The 19,904-nt window shown below is 39.4% G+C and overlaps 1 protein-coding gene across 3 annotated transcripts; it reads left to right on the forward strand.

Moving 5' to 3' along the window:
• The first annotated feature begins 1,752 nt into the window (after nt 1-1,752).
• On the forward strand, nt 1,753-19,851 carry CCZ1 (CCZ1 homolog, vacuolar protein trafficking and biogenesis associated). 3 transcript variants are annotated; one of them, XM_026083042.1, is made up of 15 exons: nt 1,753-1,954; nt 3,465-3,562; nt 3,673-3,766; nt 3,864-3,938; nt 5,010-5,057; nt 5,691-5,774; nt 8,124-8,299; nt 9,904-9,985; nt 11,815-11,876; nt 12,799-12,910; nt 13,503-13,536; nt 13,882-13,999; nt 16,792-16,950; nt 18,128-18,255; nt 19,507-19,851. In XM_026083042.1, exons 1-15 carry the CDS (start codon nt 1,850-1,852, stop codon nt 19,560-19,562), a joined length of 1,431 nt encoding a protein of 476 aa, XP_025938827.1. In that variant the 5' UTR covers nt 1,753-1,849; the 3' UTR covers nt 19,563-19,851. The 3 variants fall into 3 exon arrangements, with proteins under 3 accessions (XP_025938827.1, XP_025938828.1, XP_025938829.1); XM_026083044.1 differs by lacking the exon at nt 3,465-3,562 and having other exon boundaries at nt 1,888-1,954; XM_026083043.1 differs by lacking the exons at nt 3,465-3,562; nt 3,673-3,766 and having other exon boundaries at nt 1,763-1,954.
• The last annotated feature ends 53 nt before the right edge of the window (nt 19,852-19,904 follow it).

The raw sequence follows: 19,904 nt of genomic DNA on the forward strand, positions 1-19,904 counted from the left end.
GGAGGCAGCCCCCTCCATTTTGTGCCTCTTTTCCCTCACAGGAGGCAGCCCCCTCCATTTTACGCCTCTTTTTCCCTCACAGGAGGCAACCCCCTCCATTTTGCGCCTCTTTTTACCCTCACAGGAGGCAGCTCCCTCCATTTTGCGCCTCTTTTCCCTCACTGGAGACAGCCCCCTCCATTTTGTGCCTCTTTCCCCCTCACAGGAGACAGCCCCCTCCATTTTGTGCCTCTTTTCCCTCACTGGAGACAGCCCCCTCCATTTTGTGCCTCTTTCCCCCTCACAGGAGACAGCCCCCTCCATTTTTTGCCTCTTTTCCCTCACAGGAGGCAGCACCTTCGCGTCCTTCAGGCCATCTCCTGAGACAGCAGTCGCTGATGGCCCCGATGAGGAACAGGGATCCGGCTCCTGCCTTGGGGCCTGTCAGAGCCTGGGAAGAGGGCTGAGGCCAGGCCCTGCCCAGGTCAGCACAGCCCCTGGCTCAGGCCCGGCGGTTAAACAGGAGTTTACAGCCGTGGCATCACGGCAGGGCATGAGAGAGACCTGCACGTCAACCCTACCAGCCCAGGGAAATAGTGCTCATCTCTCTTTTGCTTATGCCACTCACTTTTTGGGTACAGACTGATTAAATATTAAATTACGACAGTTTTACAGTGTCTTTGTTCCACACAGGCTTTATTCTACAGCACTGAGCTGGCTGTTAGGTAGCCATCAACTGCTGAGGCCGTGATTAGCACTATCCAGAATTACACTGCTGGCATCAGCAGTAAGTATAACTGAGCAGTGCAATGACAGTACACTGAAATAATACCAAACGTCAATAATAATAAAATCAAGAAAAATATCCCTTTCTTTCAGACTTAATCTGGCACAACTTTAAGGAAGCTTCCCAGTACCTTTTTCTAAATAACCAGGTGGAATGAAATGTTGGTTACATCTTTATACCTTATCTAACTGCTTATTTAAGCAATTACATAACTTAAGTTTATTCAAATTCCTAAGCTTCGTATTCCTGTAAGAAAGGGAAGTGATACATCTCTTACTATATACCTTTTTTTACTTACAATTTAGTTCACACTGCATTTTGATGAAAATTGGAATTTAAAAGTAACAAAAGAGCTTTTCAAGTATGTTACCAGTTAAATACAACTAACTTAAGTGTGCCGGACAAAGAAGAAAGAAAAAATAATCAGAACACATTCAATGCATTCCTTTATGGAGAAAGGATTACCTGCACTAAGTGATGCAGGATGACATTTCCTTCAAGATTTTCAAACTTGTAGGTCTCATCGTTCAAATCTTGGGTTTTACCCATAGAAATAAAGCCTTTCTACTTTTTCAGCTCCCAGGCAGCTTGGAACGGATCAGAGGGGAACTGAACAGCACTGTTTGCTCTTCAGAAAAGGGGTGTTCTGGCCAAATGGTGACTGAGCGCGGCAGCACCCTCCAGTCAACTGGCAACTTGCGCCTTTCAGCGGGGCCGCCGGAGGGGGGCTGCGGCCGGGCTCGGGGGTCACCGGCTCTTGCGGAGGGAGGATCAGAGTCCCCGGAAGCCGCCTGCGGCCCCCCGGCTCACGGAGGCGCCCCGGGGCAGGGCCGGGGGGGACCCCGGTGGCCCGGAGCCGCTGCCCGGCCCCTGCCGTTCCTCCCCGCGCCCGCGGGGGCGCTGCAGGGCGCCGGGAGCCGCGCCGCGCCGCGCCGGGGAGCGCTTCCCGGCCAGCGCCGGCTCTTCCGGGCCGCGAGGGAAGGCGGAAGCGCTGCGGGGCCGGCGGCGGCGGCGCAGGGCCCGGGCCGCTCCCCATGGTGTGTGGCGGCTGCCGGCCCCAGGCGCGCTCGCTTCAGGCCCAGGATGGCGGCGGCGGCGGCGGGGGGAGCCGGCCAGGAGAAACAGCTCGCTCCGATCCTGCTCAGTTTCTTCATTTACAACCCCAAGCTGGGGCCCAAAGAGGGAGAGGTACCGGCGCGGCGCGTCCCGGGGCCGGGGGGGGCCGGGGGGCAGGAGGGCCGCGGGCCTCGCTCTTCTGGGCGCCCCCGGCCCGGCTCTGCCCCGCTCCGAGGCCTGGCGGAGCAGCCGCCGCCTCCCGGGGAGCTTCGCCGCGGGGGAGCGAGCTGGGGCCTTCTGTGCCCGCGGCCGCGACCCGCCGCCTCCGCGGGGCCGCAGGAACAAGCGCCCTGTGCTCCTAGCGGGGCCTCGGGTTGGGGGTAAAGCAGAACAAGAGCTGCGGCTCTTTCCAACAGTAGCTTGTAAAATTTCCTAAATGGGGAGTTGATCTCTTAGCAACTTTTTTTTTTTTTTTTTTTTAACTGATGCGGTAACTTCTTCTAAAGTTAATTTGCTGACTAGCCTACAACGTGAAAAAAAACCTCAGTGTTCATCTTATTTAAATCCAAGTTATTGCTAGTAATTCCTTGTTATCATGATCTTTTATAAGTAAATTCAAGAAGCTATAATCTATATTTTTAGGTAATAGTACATTGTATGGTAAAATCTCTGTCTTTACTGCACAGAGCAGTACTAAAGTAAGTGTATTTATTATGTATTTTTAATAGCCTGGATTATGGGACATAATGAAAGCTTGACAAGTTCACAAGTAACCCCGAATTGGGGGAAGCTGTTGCTGTGCTGGAGGTCAGGACTGCTATTCAGAGGGACCTCAGCAAGCTGGAGAAATGAGATGACAGAAACTTTGGGAAGTTCAGCAAAGGCAAATGCAGTGTCCTGCATGGGGAATGAAATAATCCCACGCCACGCGACAGGCCGGGGGCGGCTGGGTGGAAAGCAGCCTTGCAGAAAAGGGCTAGAGAGCCCTAGTGAACAAGGGGTTGTACAGGAATCAGCAGTGTGTCCTCGTGGCGATGAAAACAGCAGTATACTGCACTGGTTAGAGGGTAGCTAGCAGGTCAAGTGAAGGGATTGCTGCCTTCTATTCAGCACTTAAGAGACTGTCTGTGGGTACTGTTCAGTTTTGGGTTTCTCAGTGTAGGACAGATTCTTCTCACAGGTGCAAAATGGACAGAAGTTGCAGCAAGGGAAATTTCAATGAGATAGAAAAAGAAATTCTTCACAATGGAGTGGTCAGACACCAGATCGGGGGCCCAGAGAGGCTGTGGAGTCTCCATCCTTGGAGATTCACTTGAAACATGACTGGACAAGGCCTTGAGCAATCTGAGCTAGCTTTGAAGCTAGCCCTGCTTTGAACTAGATGTGAAGCAATTTTGGCCTATGATTTCAATAGCCTTGGAATTTATAAAGCATTTTGAGATCTCTTGGGATGACTGACTGCTAAAGTGTCTTAAATCATGCCTTTTATCCATTATTACAGAAGCCTGTTTGGATACAAGATAAAATTCTGCCTAGGAAATTAAGGGGTTAAAGTTTAAAAACAAGCAAACCATGAATTGTGTGTTCTTTAACTCTGATTCTGTTGAAATACGTTTGCCTTGATTCTTACTTCAAATTCTAGGAAGAAAAGAAGATTCTCTTCTATCACCCAAATGAAGTAGAAAAGAATGAAAAAATTAGAAATGTGGGACTATGTGAAGCTATAGTACAATTTACAAGGTATAAAGTATGATTGCATGGCTCATTAAATTAGTACGAACACTGTCTTTTAGGATTTCCCAATCATATTTATTTTCTTTTTGTGTGTATATATGATGTTTTCTTCCCAGGACCTTTAGTCCAACAAAACCTGCAAAATCCCTACATACACAGAAGAATAGACAGTTTTTCCATGAACCTGAAGAAAACTTCTGGATGGTCATGGTACTTATGCACGTGATATGCATATTTCTAAAACATGATTTCAGAATGTTCTCAATGCATTCTGCATTGTCTCATACCAGCTTGTTCCACTTTCTAGGTTGTACGAAACCCCATAATAGAAAAACATAAAGATGGAAAGCCAGTCTATGAATATCAGGAAGAAGAATTACTGGTAATACTGATCTCTTCTTTCCAGTCTCTCTCTCTCTCTCTTTTTTTTTTAATTGGTTATATTGTATTTTAAGAGTACCATCAGAAATAACCTTCAGTTTGATTCTTCTTCAGCTGCTGCCTAATTGACTTAAAATATATATATGGCCACAAATGGGAAAAGGCCTGGGGCAAATTATTTTGCAATAAAGCTTAAAGAAGAGAGTAAGATAGAGAATTATCCAGATAGCAGTTCAAGATGACCTAATAAACAGTAGTGAAATATACTGCTGCAAGGCTTTTTGCTTGGAATAGGCCAATATAACTTGGGATCTCTTTGTTTAATAAGGTTCTTGTAAGATTTTAAATCTATTATTGTTATGTTTAAATACAGTGTGTGTTGTTACTTTCTTAAGAATACGGGTAATCTTTACTAATAATCTGGGAAGTGAAACAGCTTATAACTGTCAGGAGATTTCTTGTCCAAAGCGCAGTATCATTATGTCAGTTTGATTGTGTGCAGGGAATGTAATTGGCCAGGTTATGTAACATTTAAAAAGTCGGTCACTTATGCTGCTTCTGTTCACTACAGTGTGTGCACTAGATTCTGTTCCTCATTGTGTTCAAAGAAAAGGAGTGGTGTTGTAGTCTCTCTATTTTCCCAAACAAACAATAAAACTGCCTTCTTTCATCTGATGTGAGATCCCAGCCAAACAACAACTTGCTCTAGCGTCCCACCTCCTTTAGACTTAGAACAGGATGAAGAGGAAGCCGTTCAACGAATGTCAGCTTCTTTCTGACCACAGCACTTAGGGAACTGCACTGTTTGTAACTGATATTTTGTGCGTGAGTTGATAAAGCTTTTGGTATTAAATGTAAGAAAAGGTGTGGGGGGAATCCCTTTGTTGAAATAATACTTTATAAGTATGAAGAAAATCCTAGATGCTGATTGAAAATATTATTTATCTTTTTAGAGATTGATTTCTCTAATTTTTGTGTGTGAGCTTTTTGAAAACATGTATTATGTTTAGCTCAGTCAAAACGTTTGAAATCTGCCTCTGGTTATATTAATGCCCTGCTCTCTTTTCTACAGGACAAGGTTTATAGTTCGGTCTTGCAGCAGTGCTACAGCATGTACAAGGTAGAGTTAATAAATAATCGTACAGAGGCTTCTTTTCTGGGGCGAAGAGAGAGCTCTGCAGTACCATTTGGATGTGCAGGCTCATCATTGCTTTGAGATGCTTGTCTCATTGCTATTGTCTGTTCTCTTCCTGCAGCTGTAATAGTGGTGATGGAAGAGATAATGCTTTTGCAGCTGCCAGTGCTGGTTCATTAGCTCACTGTAAAAATAAGACCCTTCCAATTTCTCTGAAGTCCAGATTTCTTCTTTCATGTGCTTTTAGAATAATAAGCATATGATTCTGATGGCATTATGCATTATCTATTGGAGAAACAATATTGGACAAAGGCCATCAATCTCCCTTTTATAAAGCAAGAGCGTAAGATGGTTTAAGCAATGCAGGTTTAACTTCTCTAATGGTGAAGTTTTTTGCTGCTTTTGCTATCTAATTCTGCTGCTACTGCCATATGTACTTGGACTATGTAAGTCTGAGAGGCTTTTTCAATAAAGATGAGATAAATTTGGATCTACGCAGAGTTGAGGTACTGGGAAGCAAGCTAGATTGTAATCTAGTTATATTCATAGTTGAGTTACAAGAAATTAATGTAACTAATTATCCAAATGACTGACTTTTTTTTTTTTTTTTACTGTTAGCTTTTCAATGGCACGTTCCTGAAAGCCATGGAAGATGGAGGTGTAAAAGCTCTAAAGGAGAGACTAGAGAAATTCTTCCATCGGGTAAGATCTCACTTTTCAGGTACATAGTGTGTGCTACTGCTTTGGAAATAAAATGCAAACTCTTCTCTGAGTGCCTGCAGTGTGATTCTAAAACATACACAGTGGAAAAGATGTAGTAGCAAGACAAAAATTCCGATTACTCATTTTTCAAATACTTCTGCCTCCTACTATCATGGCAGATTCTTTAAATGGTGTTGAACTAAAAACATAGTCATTAGCTTGGTGGAACAGCTTAGCCATTGGATATTTTTTCTGATGGAATCATGCTCATTCTTTGAAAATTCTGCTTTAACATTTAATTGATTAGTGTGATAATATTCTGTACAGACATATTTGAGTAATTGTTACAGAATCATAGAATCATTCAGGTTGGAAGGAATCTAGAGAGGTCATGTAGTCCAACCTCCTGCTCAAAGAAGGATAACACAGGATAATTCAAACTAGGCTGTGTAGGGCTTTGCCAGTTGAGTCTTGAATATATGCAAGAGCGAAGATTCCACGACCTGTGTGCACAGATATTGAAGTCCCATAGTACTGTGAAATGATGGATAATTGTGATTTTTAATTATAGGTCTTTTTGCATGTGGAATTAGTAGTCATGCCTGAGAAGTTTCAGGAAATACACCTCTACTATAACTTGTCTTCAATTGTTAACTATTGAACTTCAATCTTGAAAAGCAACTTTTTTAAGTAAAAAGATGGAAAGCAAAACCTATTTCGGAGCAAGAAGTCAACCAAATACTGTTCATGCATCTTTTGCATAAAGTAACTGCATAGTCACATGTGGCAGAACTTTGAGTTCTGCATGAAAAGTTCCTTCAAGCTAGCTTTGGGAGATGGCAACCAAATGCCTGTCTGCCTTCCTCTTCCTCCTTTGCACAGAAGGAAACAGGACTGCTGTCAGCAGTTAATTCTCTAGTGGCAGAGATCTGAATATTGATATCTCTGATCAGTGACAGAGTGTAGAAAGCATATATTGGTGTTTAAAATGTTGTTCTCTAATGGTTTTTTAAAAAATAATAGTGACTTAATGTTGTTTCAGTGTAAACAAAAGTACAGTTCAGTCTGATTTTTAGGACAGCTTTCTCTTGTGATTTTTGTTAAAGCCATCATAGCCCTAGAATGAACCCTGTTGGCACAAGGAGTACTTATTTGGTTAGCTGGTATATGCTTCTGTCTACACTAAATTCAAAAATAGAACATGACTAAAAGGGAAGTAATAGATTTTGATCTTTAAAACATTGCATTTTTTTTTGAAGTTCCTACTGAAGATAAACCAGTAATTGCTATAGGTTTGTATAGCAGAAAGAAATCCAAGCAAAAGTTGTTTCTTTTCTTCACTGGGGAATTAGAAGTGCTTAGGAAGTTTGATTGTGCAAGCTGTTCAGTTATAACCTTATTGAATGAATTCGCTACATGCTGATGTCAGGCTTGGACTGCATTGAACCTCTTGCATGAAATGAGCGTTAGGTTATAAACTCTTTGTGACAGGCGCTTGTCATGTTGTCTATCTGTAAGTATTGCAAATATGTAAATGTGAACGAGGATGTTCCTATTCAGTTTAGAATTGCGTAGGCTCTAGCTATTTTAAGCTAATAAAATTATTCTACAAAGCTGAATACATAGATCTGATCAGTGCTGAAGGAATGAATGCATGTGCTTGGTTGAATGCAAGTTTTCACTTGGTATACAAAGAATTTTGTAATGACTTAATTTAAAAAATAACTTGCTTTATCTATGCTGCCTCGTGTGTATGAAACATTTTTTTGTCAGCTTTTTCCTGCTAGTCTAGTTGGATAATATTGTACACAGTGCTAAGCACTGAAGTTCAGAAATGGGACACATGCTTTCCTACTTGTTTTGGTAATGTGAAATGACTGTACAGCTGTCTCTAGAGGGAGCCATGTGATAATTCATCTTTCACAGAGCAGAGCATTTGATAGTGCATCTAAAATCTCATGGTAGAGCTTAAAATTTGTGAAGAAACAAAATACTAAAAAGGGATCTTTTTCTCTGCACATTGAAAGCTAATGGATTTATCAATCTGCTAATACTTTATAGAGTTACTTATGAAATTAAATATTATTAAGAAAGGCTGTACTTTCTTACACTCTCAAAAGATCTTGAGCTTGCCTTAAAAGCTGTTACCACTATGATTAAATAATAGTAAATTGCCATCTGGAATCACAGAGACACATTCTAGTGAAGGAGCACTTCATACATGCAGAACTGGAAGGGATACATGGATTGTTAGTCTGGATTACAGGGGATTCGAGTCAAATTTGTCATTTAAATCTACACATTGGAAGTTTTCTGAATTGTAAAAAACAACTGTCTTTATTCTCTTAGTACTTGCAGACATTGCATTTACAGTCTTGCGACCTGTTGGATGTGTTTTGTGGAATCAGCTTCTTTCCATTGGATAAAATGACTTACTTGAAAATTCAGTCGTTTATTAACAGGATGGAAGAAAGCCTGAACATAGTCAAGTATACTGCATTTCTCTACAATGATCAGCTTATCTGGTAGGTGCTTCAATCATTTGTTTTCCATGTCTTTAATTTCTCATCCTATAAATACGTGCCGTAATAGCAAAGCTTCTGAAACAGTGCAAGAGTTACATGAAAAGGGGAACTTAAGAATAGCACCCTGATCATTGTTTGTTTAAATATTGTTTCTATTTTTGAGAGAAGATATGCATCTAGAACTGAGATGACACTTACAATTAGTGCAAAAAATAATAATCCCTCTTTCATTATTTTTTGCCTTTCCTTCTGTACCCCTCCCTTCCCCCCAACCAAAGATGATGATTCATTTGAAATCAGATGTGCTCTCAGCCCCCTATAGGGGCAGTTTAAAAACATATTGCTCCCTTAGGTGACCACATGCATGTTTTTTTAGTCTGTTATAGTGCAAATGATCAGTGGCAGAATACTTGAAATCTAGCTTTCTCTTTTTATATCAAAACGAAGTAGCGAAGCTTCTTGGCTAGAACAGGTACATTACTAGAATTTATGTAACAAGTAACATGGTTCAGTATGGATGTAGGTAATCAGGATAACTATTCTAATTAACTGCTTTTTAAAAAGAAAGTTGTTTGTTTGTTTTTAAACTAGGAAAGGTTATTGCTTGAGCCTTGAAATTAGCAAAGCCTGTTCTTATAGTTCTATATTTTATGCTTCTCTTAAATCAATCAGTTCCTGCCTGCCTGCAATAATTCCACCTTCTTCCAATTCTGCCAGATATTTATTGAACATAGATGTGAGTCTTGCTCTTAATGAACCACCGAAGATGGCGGTCTTCTATGAAGTTTGTGAAAGTTCCGAGCTATCAGAACTACTCTTAAATTAGGTAGAAATATGACAAGTGGATTCAAAAGTTATTGAGGAGGGAATAGGAGACTGACAGACAGGAGGTGTATTGTATAACCCTGGCTTCCATAGGAAACCAAGCAAAAGAACTAATTTATAAATCTGTATTTGGTTTTGCAGGGGCAGCTAAAAGTAATAAGCATTGGGAAGGCATGTTTGATTTACTTGAAGTTATTCTGTAATATCTCCCAGCTCCCTCTGTGGAAAACATTGACAAAATTTGCATTTTTAACAAAGAAGAATATTTAAGTTTGCAAAATCAACAGCAACTCCTCAGCTGTTTTAGACTTTTTTAGGGTATTTACTGACATGGCATAACTGTTTATGGCATACTGTTTCACTTGTAGCTGGACATTATCTTATTTAAAGGCTTTTAGGAATCATAAGAGAATTGCACCGTGTCTCAGATGAGGAACCTTGTTTATTTTGTGGAAGACTTGTTTAAAAAAAATCCCATTACTCTGTACTTGCACTACATAACTATGACATCAAATATGGATTAAAAGCAGGAGATATGACTCTTGTATTTTACAGCTATTTTAGATATGTCTTGAATTTAGCAAATGAACTAGCTTTCTATTAAAAATGAATATTCTGGGACCGGAGGTACTGAGACACTGAAGGATTGCCACCCCAGCTTGGTGTGGTGCAGCAGGGAGGTGTGCTTTATCGCCTGGATTGCGGTTAGGGGGAAACGGGTGATCTGAGAACCGTAGCACAAACATCATGTGCATTTCTAACTCTCCCTGATGCTCTAGGAGCGGACTGGAACAAGATGACATGAGAATTCTGTACAAGTATCTCACAACATCCCTGTTCCCAAGGCACATGGAGCCTGAGGTATGATGGGCTTTTTGTTTTGTTTTTTCAGTCTTGTAACACTTAGCTCTAAAATATCAAAGATCAGTATCTCTTTTCCCTCCTCCTTTAAACTTCAGTTTAGGAGTGTGAAATGTATTGCTTTTGGAGCACTTAACTACACTTGGTAATATTTGTACCTACCATTTAGAGTATGAATTCTGGTAATTTGAGTATGGGATGGTGATAGGGACTTTAGTGACAGCTAATACCTGATGATTGCCTATAGCAACAGCGGAGACCTTCTGAAAAAACTTCAGTGAATATTATATATTGACTTAACTCTCACCTTCAAAAAAAAGCCTACAAACCGTTCAAGGCGGAGTTGTGTAGAGAACTGAATCCTTTATTGCTAGTGGACAATAGGATTGAAATAAGCTGTGTGTCTAGCTGCCTTTCTCATACACTTCTGTCATTGTGAGAAAACAGCATTTTTATGAAAGTATTTAAAAATTAAATGATTTAAAATATATATGCATTTGGGTCTACCGAAGATGGGTATGATGTTACTGTTTGAAGTTGTGTAAGACTTAAACATGTGACTTACTAAATTGTCTGTTGTTTTTCTGGTTAGTAAAGCAGGGATCAAATACACCACTTCTGATATACATCTTAGGAATTCTTTACACTGCACAAATAGCTAGTAGTTGACTTCAGAGCCTCTGTCCAGCAGCTCAATGTTTGAAGAGAGGTTTCACACTGCTTGAAGTGAATTTCAAAAATCATGAAACGTTATTGACAGGACCTTCTCTTCTCCCGTAATTGAATCAAGTAAGCATCTACAGATATTTTTAGTGAGCCTTTCAGAGAAGGGCCATTCTACTTAGTGTGTTTGTTGCAGCCATCAGTGGCCTAGCATATGGAGGTGAAGCTGGGAAAGCCCATTGTTCCCTGAGCTCCAAAAATCTATACGTGTAGCTATTTAAATAGCTGTTATGTGGTGTTTACAACTGAAGAGGGAACCTTAGGTTTGACTTGAATTTTTCCACCTCAGAATATAAGCTTCAGTGCTAAGAACAAAAAGGAGTCATTCCCACAGATGACTATGGTAATGTAGTTTACATTTGCAGCACTAACAGTTTGAGTTGATTCTCACTGTAAACCAACTAAAAACAGGAGAGAGTACTGTGGAATAACTGATAACAAAAAAGAAGATCATATAAACACATACCTGGTAATTTCAGTGAGCTTTTTGTGAGCCTAAGTGTCTAGCTGGTTAGATGATGCATCCAATAAATAATTGCAGGTAGCCATGTAAGCAGTGTTGCACAGCCTCATAAGTTGAAACACAGCATGTGCTTCTGCTCTTGAGCACATGATCTTCGTGAGCGCTCAAACACTGTCTGTTCTTTGTGTTACTAATAGGGGATTTGAGCACAGCAGATGCAATGAACACAGCTGTCTTGCCCACACGTCACTTTGAAGAACTCAAATGCATCAGTTTCACACCTGTGTAGTGAAGATACTTCCCTATTTCACAGGACTGACTGTACTCACTACTGCAAATGAGTTACTTTAGCTAAAGGCTAAATACACAAGGAGAGCCGTAAGACCAAAGGGAGTTATTTATCCAGAAAAAGCTCCATAGGCTAAGTTATTAAATTAATAAACACAAAATCAGAATGCCCAGTTCTATCTGTATCTTGTACACTTTAGCCTTCCTTGTTTGTGTTACACAAACAGTATATATCTTGATGAATGGTATTTTTTGAAATTGGCTTCCTTGGATATAATTTATAGACAGTCCACAAAAAATAATAGAAAATACCTCTAAGCAGTTTTCTTTCTGTGCTTGTTCTTTTTTGCTTCAGTTAGCAGGAAGAGATTCTCCAATACGTGCTGAAATGCCAGGAAATCTGCAACACTATGGAAGGTAGCTCTTATTAACTCATCATCTATTGCTGCTTCCCTCAAGGGGAAGATGTTTGAGAGGAGTGAATTTGTCCTGGGTCCCTGTTCCACACACAGTCCCTCCACAAGGTTGCACAGTTGTCAGTACAGTGTAGAACCTGGCCCCTGGGAAAGAGAGAAGAGGCTTCATTAAAGTTACTAAATGTTTATTTTTCTTCCCTGCTATTCTTAATGTACTGCGTGAAAAATTTCAGCACTGCTCCAGTCTCTTCCTTTTAGTCAGATGTTTCAGACAGAGGCGTAAAACAATGTGTCTAGTGATGTCCTCAGTGTATCAGAGGGGGAGGATTCTGCAATTAGCAGCTGGGCAACATTATTTGGAATAAGTGATGGTTCTTGACATCTTCCTCTAATCATTCTAATTCGCCTTGCCTGACTTAGTGTATTCTGTTGGGATGGGGACACTGGCATATGCTCCCCTACTTTTCCTCCCAAATTCCAGGTGCTTGTAGTGCACCACTGTTCTACCAAAAGCTAATCTGAAGATCCAGCTGGAAAGCAAAAGAAGAATGCTTTTCCAGCAACACAAAAAGGGTTTTCAAAGAAAGTCATGTCTCAAATGTTGAAGGGATTTTGTTGTTGTTCCCCTGATGATCTGTGCAGTTTATTTCCTTAGTATTATTTTCATGTGGGCTTTCTGATCCTGATCCTGTTCCTGTAACTGTTTGGAGCATATCTGTAAATAATACTTTGAAAATGCACGAGTACTGAGAGAGAGAATATACAAAGAGGAGAGGCTCTATGCCTATCTGGACAGCTGAAAACTCATTGTATTCAAATATATTCATGCATGCAAGTAATTGCTAGTTTCAAGAACATCTGTTAAATAGGAAAAACTGAAGTATAAGAATTAATCACATCCAACCTATTGAATTGTTTTCTAGGTTTCTGACTGGGCCTTTAAATCTTAATGATCCAGAAGCAAAATGCCGATTCCCCAAAATATTTGTTAACACTGATGACACTTACGAAGAGCTTCATTTAATTGTTTATAAGGTATTACATTTTTCTCTGTGATTATTCCTTAGTATTAGGAATGTCTATACCATGAAGAAGACAGTGCTGTGAATTGCTTATGAATTGCATAAAAAGATAAATCAATAGGACCAAATAAGAGCAAAGAGAAGGAAAACTCTGGAGTTTCTAGCAAGCAGCTTTAAAACCCAAATCCTCTTCTCCCCGCTCCTGGACCCTCTTCAAAGCAAACAGTTGTTTTATCAAAATAAAGTACCAGCCTTCAGTTGCTTTAAGTGGTTTCATACCTGGCTTTGTATTGCATTAATCAATGGAACTAAGAATTTAATTTTTTTAATGAAATGCAAATTTTGTGCATACATATATTTTGCATTTTTAGCAAATTTAATCTTTCCCCTACAACTTAACTTCAGCCCAGTTAAGGATTTTTATAATCTTAACTATCCTGTGTTGTGCAGGATTGCAAAAAGATTTTCCCACTGAAGTGCTTTAAACAAGGTTTTTGAACTTATCTGGTTTGTCTGTGTGTGACTTCACTGAAGTATCGTTATGTATTTGTGTAGTTGAGGTAACCTGTTGTAAATGTTTTTTTGCTTTAACTTTTTTGTTCCAGGCTATGAGTGCAGCCGTCTGCTTTATGATTGACGGTAAGTACCTATTAGTATCACTTCTTTGGGAAGACACAGCTAATACAAAATGCTATTAATTACAACTTGTTTTACTCTTGAAAATACTCAGGTTTATTTGAGCCTGTTCTTCATGAATGCTTTTATCAGCCTTTTTATTCTGCTCCAGTGGTATATACATGCTAAAATGACTAAATATTGCTTCAATTAACCTTCGGGATGATTTGCAAACTGTGTGGCTATAATTAAGGGAGAAATTTGTCCCAGGACTCTCACTGATGGTTAAAGAAAGCAGCTACAAAATATTTAGCTTCTACTTTTGGAGGAGAATCTCATCTGCCTCTCTATTCTTTAACTGCGATGTAGCTTCAATTCCACCGACACTGGAGTTTTGCCGTAAACTGGACAGCATCGTTGGGCCTCAACTCACCGTGTTAGCATCAGACATATGTGAACAATACAACATCAACAAGAGAATATCGGGGTTTGTACTGCACTACTTTTCCTATTGCAGTCCTTTATCACGTGGTTAAAAATTAGTTTTAATGAACTGCTTAAATAACAGTAACATGAGCCCAAACGTTGGAAGTATTGAGTTAACTGTGCACCTTAAATGATGTTAATCTACCTTTCTCTACCTTATGCATTTATAAAGTGCCTGTTGTTGCATATTCAGGTCTCCCCGAAGTAACAACATAGATATTGTTAATTTATAAATGAATGTTGATTGTGTACTCAGATACAGCAGGTGGAACTTGCTTCTTTCATATGTGAGCTGAAACTAGCTGATCCTTGGAAATTATCAGTTCTACAGATTACTGCATTTGCGCAAATAGTTACATGCTGGCAAAAATGCAGTAGCTGAAGTGGTAGTTTTCTGTTTGTTTTTGTTGTTTTTTTTTCCCCCCCTGTGCTGAAGTACAGTACACTACAAAATCTCAACTTCTTTTTTATGCTTTCAACTTTTCTTAAGGAAAAACAGAATCTCATAATGTTCACAAATAGCCTTTGGGCAACTAGATGTTTTGAAGACTCAAATGCACATTAGCTTTGTGCTCACCTCCATTCTTTTGCTGGTTTCCTTTTGACTTCTGCTTTCCAAGACTGCTGTCTTGTATAATGTGAAAAAATAACTGAAAACTTTACTTTTCACTTAAAGTAGAGCCTGACAGCTCTGTTTGAATATTGCATTAGACACAAGCACTCAAGCACTCACAGCACAGACAGAGTGTATGCAACTCTTAGCTCTGTTACAAATTCACGCTACATGTCTGTTGGACAACCTGGGCATAAGCCTTCTCGGGTGAGTCCTTGACTGAGACGAGGAAATGGAAATCTAGTTTGACCTTTCAGAAGCTTCATTTTCTTGTTTGCTTTTCATTTGTAGAAGTACTGTACTTCTTGCATGTCAGGGTGTATGGGCTGCTCACAGTGGTACTTCTTTTGAAACAAGATGTAGCCTACAGTTAGATAAGTGGGCTTTGATGAACCCAGCTCCTGTTGGGAGGAGCCCTAGAAAGGTCCAGTGTGGTCTACTTCAGGGTAGCTTGCTTGGGCAAAGAGTGTGGCTTCAACAGGACTGAAGTTCTAGTCTTTGCTTGTTAATGTTGAGATACTCCCTTGGGCCCAGGTTCTTGTGATCTCCTTTCTCTTATCACTTCCTAGCTCTGAACCCTGGGAGGGAAATGGGAAGAGTCTCCAGTTTTCTCATCTGCCTGGTCTTGCTTTATTTCATAATTCCCTACCTGTTCTGGGAGGTGGAGTGGGTGGGTCTGGCTTTTTTTTTTTTCCTTCTTCCTGCAGGTTCAACTGTTGTCCCCTCTTCCTCCTTCCTCTTCTCCCAACTGTCCAAATCTGCGCTGCATAACATTCATGTGCTGCCATAGTCTCTGCCAGGCTGACGTATATCCCAGGTTTTATTTGGGATGCTGAAGTTGGTTTCTTTTTTGTGTGTGTCTGTGTTACAAAGAAAGTGAAGTCCTACATACTAGAACAACTTTTGTCAAGTAGTTTGAAACAGAGACTTCTCTGAGTAGATTAGGTGATAGTTATAATGCAAACTTTACAGTCGAGTACTTTTATCCAAAATTACTGCTTCCTGAAGTGCTGCTGTGTATGATGGGTGAGGAAAACACTTAGGGTTTTTTAGTTGTTACCTTAGTCCTGCTAAATATAATGTCAAATGGAAAAGGACATTAACATTTTGAAAAATTTACTTCACTTAGAACTGTAGTAGAATCTCCATTAAAAAAACTTTTTTTTTTTTAATGGACTTGTTAATTGGGGGAGCAAGAACAACAGTTACATATGACAACAAAAGAGGAATTAAGCTAAAAATACTAACGTTAGCTTGTACTGACTTTAGTTGTAGCACCCCAAATAGGCAAAATTGCAGAGTGTAGAGTAGGATGCACTTGAAATCGCGTTGATCTACTAAATCATTAAACTTGCTTTTTATGTCACCCGGGCCTTAGTAAGACTGGCTTTAGCTGCTTTAACTCTTTTAAAGTTTAATGCCATGGTGTCCTGAAAACATGATACAGTTTCTTGACACTAATGCATTTGGGTGACAGAGAGCAAGGGTATCTAGTTGTTTGCTAAGGTGAGCGGTGTCATCACAGTATCTCCCTGATTCTAAATAATACATAGTCTGAAGTACCAAATGCTATAGCCAGTTTTTGCCAATCTGAATTTTCTGTGGCTTCCACCAACATTACAGCTGTAAGTGAAAGATTTTATTTACCTTATTAAAAGAGAAAGTAGAGGAGGAGCAAGGCAGAAGTTTGGAAGTATTCTCATATTTGGCCCACAAAAATGATGGGGGAAAATCTTATTGCCTAGGTCAAGGAAGAGTTCTTTGTCTAGAATATAACAAAGATGTGACTGGAAGATTCCTCACTGATCACATTAAAGACTTACCATCTATTCAAACCAGGACTGGACTGACTGGAGGCAATCCAGGGGAAGGCAGCAAGAAAACAAAATGGGGGCAGAGACAAAATGGCTCATTAGAAAGATATGAACAAACTACTGCTGAGATGTGGGACAAGACCCTTAGATTCCCCTCTCTTTCTGTTGCTTAGGCTCCTAGTAAATAAAAAAGGGGGAAAAACTGGTTGGTTTGGAGGCTTTTTTTTTTTATTTATTTTTATTATTAAAATGAAGTCTGATCATGACACAAGTCTTTAGGATACTTGGTCTCTTCCATGTGAAGGTAACTTCAGGATGTCTGAGGTTTGCAAGTCACTTTTTTTTTTTTCCTTTGAATCTTTCTAGGGCTGAGAAAGAGCCTCAGTTTAAGTTTATCTATTTCAATCACATGAACTTGGCAGAGAAGAGTACAATTCACATGAGGAAGACACCCAGTGTATCACTTGCATCTGTCCACCCTGACCTCATGAAGATTCTCGGTGACATCAACAGTGACTTCTCCAGGTAATGCTTAACTATTAAATAGTCTGTAACTCCATCTGTCAATAACTTTTTTTTCAAATGACCAAAGTCTTCCATGTCTTTTTTTGTTTGCTGAAGGCTGTTCACAGCCTGTAAGACAAACTGTATATGCAGGTCATATTTAGTATTTTGTGTTGCTTACAAGAAGAGTCTGTCCTATGTAACCAAAACTTTTCTTGTCCTTTTAAAAAATACTGGGCTAGGATTTTGATAGCCATGAAAATATTTTATCTATTTGAACCTTCAGAGTTGCCATAATGAACTTAGAAAGGACCTGAAGCCTAGTGCTTTTGCACTTAAGTCATTGTCTTACCTCAGAATAAGTAATACAGGGGACAGGGAAACCTGCTTCTACCTATGATGGGATTATAATACCCTCCTCTGAAACACCTGGCTGCTTTCTGGGATTGGACAATACTCGAAATAGTAACCTTGCAGCTACTGCAGTACTGCTGATTGAGAAGGTAATTGGCTGCTTGTAAATGGTATCCTGCTATCTATTTCAAGATGGGGGAGACCCTCTATCACTACAGAAATTCTTAAAGAACAGGTAAATGCTGCATGATTGTGGTGGTGTCTGTAACTAACCAGCGACCAGTGCTTTGTCTTGCTCTGTATAAGATAAGGTTTTAACTTCTCTATAAATCAAAAAAATTTTTTTCATCATATTATAAAAATACTGTGTTAGTGACAGCCTTATACAAGAGACCAAGTTGTTCAGCATGGTTTAGTTCTAGGTTTAACAAGTAGACAGGTGAGAGTTTAGTATCTTCATACCCTCTGCAGTTTCTGTTATTTGGTTGTCGTGTAGCAAAAGATAATGCGGTGAAATGCCTCCTTGACTCTGCGGAGGATAGGTGGTTTTCTTCAGAGCACTGGAGTGTTTGGCTGATGGACAAATTAATGATTTACTCATCTGGTGATATAATTCTTCCAAATAGATTATGAAGTCTTCATTCTGCTATGCTGAATTACGTCCAAGTTCAGTACTCTGTATCTATTTGGTGTGGCACAACTACAGGTCGTCTTGACATCAGGCCGTTGGTTCACTTTTGGATTATTCATAACCATTAGGAGAGCTTACATTTGTTAAAGACCAACTTGCTGCCATCGTCTTGAGATACTGTTCTTAACACATGCTTTCTGAAACTTCTTTCAGAGTTGATGAAGATGAGGAAATTATTGTGAAGGCAATGAGTGATTATTGGGTAGTTGGGAAAAAGTCCGACCAGCGAGAACTGTATGTTATTTTGAATCAAAAAAATGCAAATCTGATTGAAGTTAACGGTAAGGATTGTCTTTTATTATCCTTTAAATACAGTTACTACTAAAATATATGTCCCTGGAGAAGTAATAAAATCCATCTCATGAGAAATTTAGAGAGAGATTGATCTATAACAGACCAGGTAAGTTTGTATAAGGTTTTAGTCTGTCTTCTAGCTGCTATGAAAGAACAACATAAATATTTAGCAGAGATTCTTAATTATTAATCATTCTTCCTCCTTGAAATAATAGAGGAGTGCTCTGTGAGTTTTGTTTAGGAGTAATTAATGAAGTGTATTACAGGTGAGAGGTGAGTATATTTACATCTAACTTAGGTTGGTTTGGGTTGGGTTGGGTTTTTTTGGTTTGTTTTTTTTTGGTCAGTGATCCATGGGTGGGTTATTTGTCCATAATGTCTTTCTCCTGCTAGCAATCCTCATTCCGTTACTGTGGAATTACTAATGCCATTCTAAGACTAATTTATTCTGACTAAAAGTGCAAATGAATATTAAGATGCAAAAGCTTTTAAATAGACTGATTTTCAAGAAAAATGACAGTTTGGGTATTACTTTACTTGCAGTAATGGTGAGGGGTTCAGTGTTTTAACAGAAGCCAATGCTCTCACTTAGAGGATGGGATGAGTTTACTAATATCTTTCTAAGAAAGCCTAGTAACCTAAATTTTGGAAAGAGGATCTGGTGAGGTGACTTGTTTAATGACTGCTAATTGTCTTTCAGGATCAAACCTGCTGTATAGAAATAGTAAATGAGTATTTCTGTGCCTGATAAACTTAGGAAGTACTGCTACCCCTGAAACACTGCCTGCTAAGTAGCGCAACACAAAATTTCTGGTGACTGATTTTAACAGGCTACAGTAATGCCTCCAGTACTTCCCCCTGCCTGAAGCAGGGGTAAAAATGTACTTTCTTGTGTGGAAACTAGCTCTTCTGCTGTTGCAGTGTAAAGGTTTGACAAGGTGAATGGCCTAGCAGCAAACTGAAGTCACCATTTACACTTCAGCCACTTAAAGTACAACTCAGTTTTCAGACAGTCTGAAACTTCAGACTTGACTCAGCTTTCTCTTACTGAAAACAATGGAATTGATAGGTGTATTTTCTACCCTGAACTCTAGGTTTTGGGGTTTTTTTTCCTATTTGAATTTAACTGTATTCTCCTTGATGATCCCAAGAGTTTTTCTTACACAGGCTCTTGTAAAATATTGTATTGATTTTTTTTTTTTTTTTTTTTTTTTTTTTTTTTTTTTTTTTTTTTACAGAAGAAGTGAAGAAACTTTGTGCAACACAGTTTAATAATATTTTTTTCTTGGATTGATCTGCAAAGGGCTGATTTATTGAAGATGTCAACACCAGACACTTGTTCAACGTGAGAAGTTATTAGTCATATTATTGACTGGAATAATGACAATAGTAAAGCAATACTTGCTTTGTAAGAATCAAATTTCTACTAAAATCTGTAAACTGATCATAAAATTTTTAGATTTTAAAAATGTTTATCAGCAAACTAATTAAAACCAGTCTGAATTCATCTGTACCATTCCATTCTGATATTGTTATGTGAATATTTTACTGGAAAATAAAACTAATAATTGTTACACTTTTAAGGGCATCTTTTTGTTTCCCTGTGTTCATTTGCATCATACTGTGACTTTTTAGT

The sequence above is a fragment of the Apteryx rowi genome, unplaced genomic scaffold (genome assembly GCF_003343035.1).
Source record: "Apteryx rowi isolate R43461 unplaced genomic scaffold, aptRow1 scaffold_6, whole genome shotgun sequence".
NCBI classification, from domain to species: domain Eukaryota; kingdom Metazoa; phylum Chordata; class Aves; order Apterygiformes; family Apterygidae; genus Apteryx; species Apteryx rowi.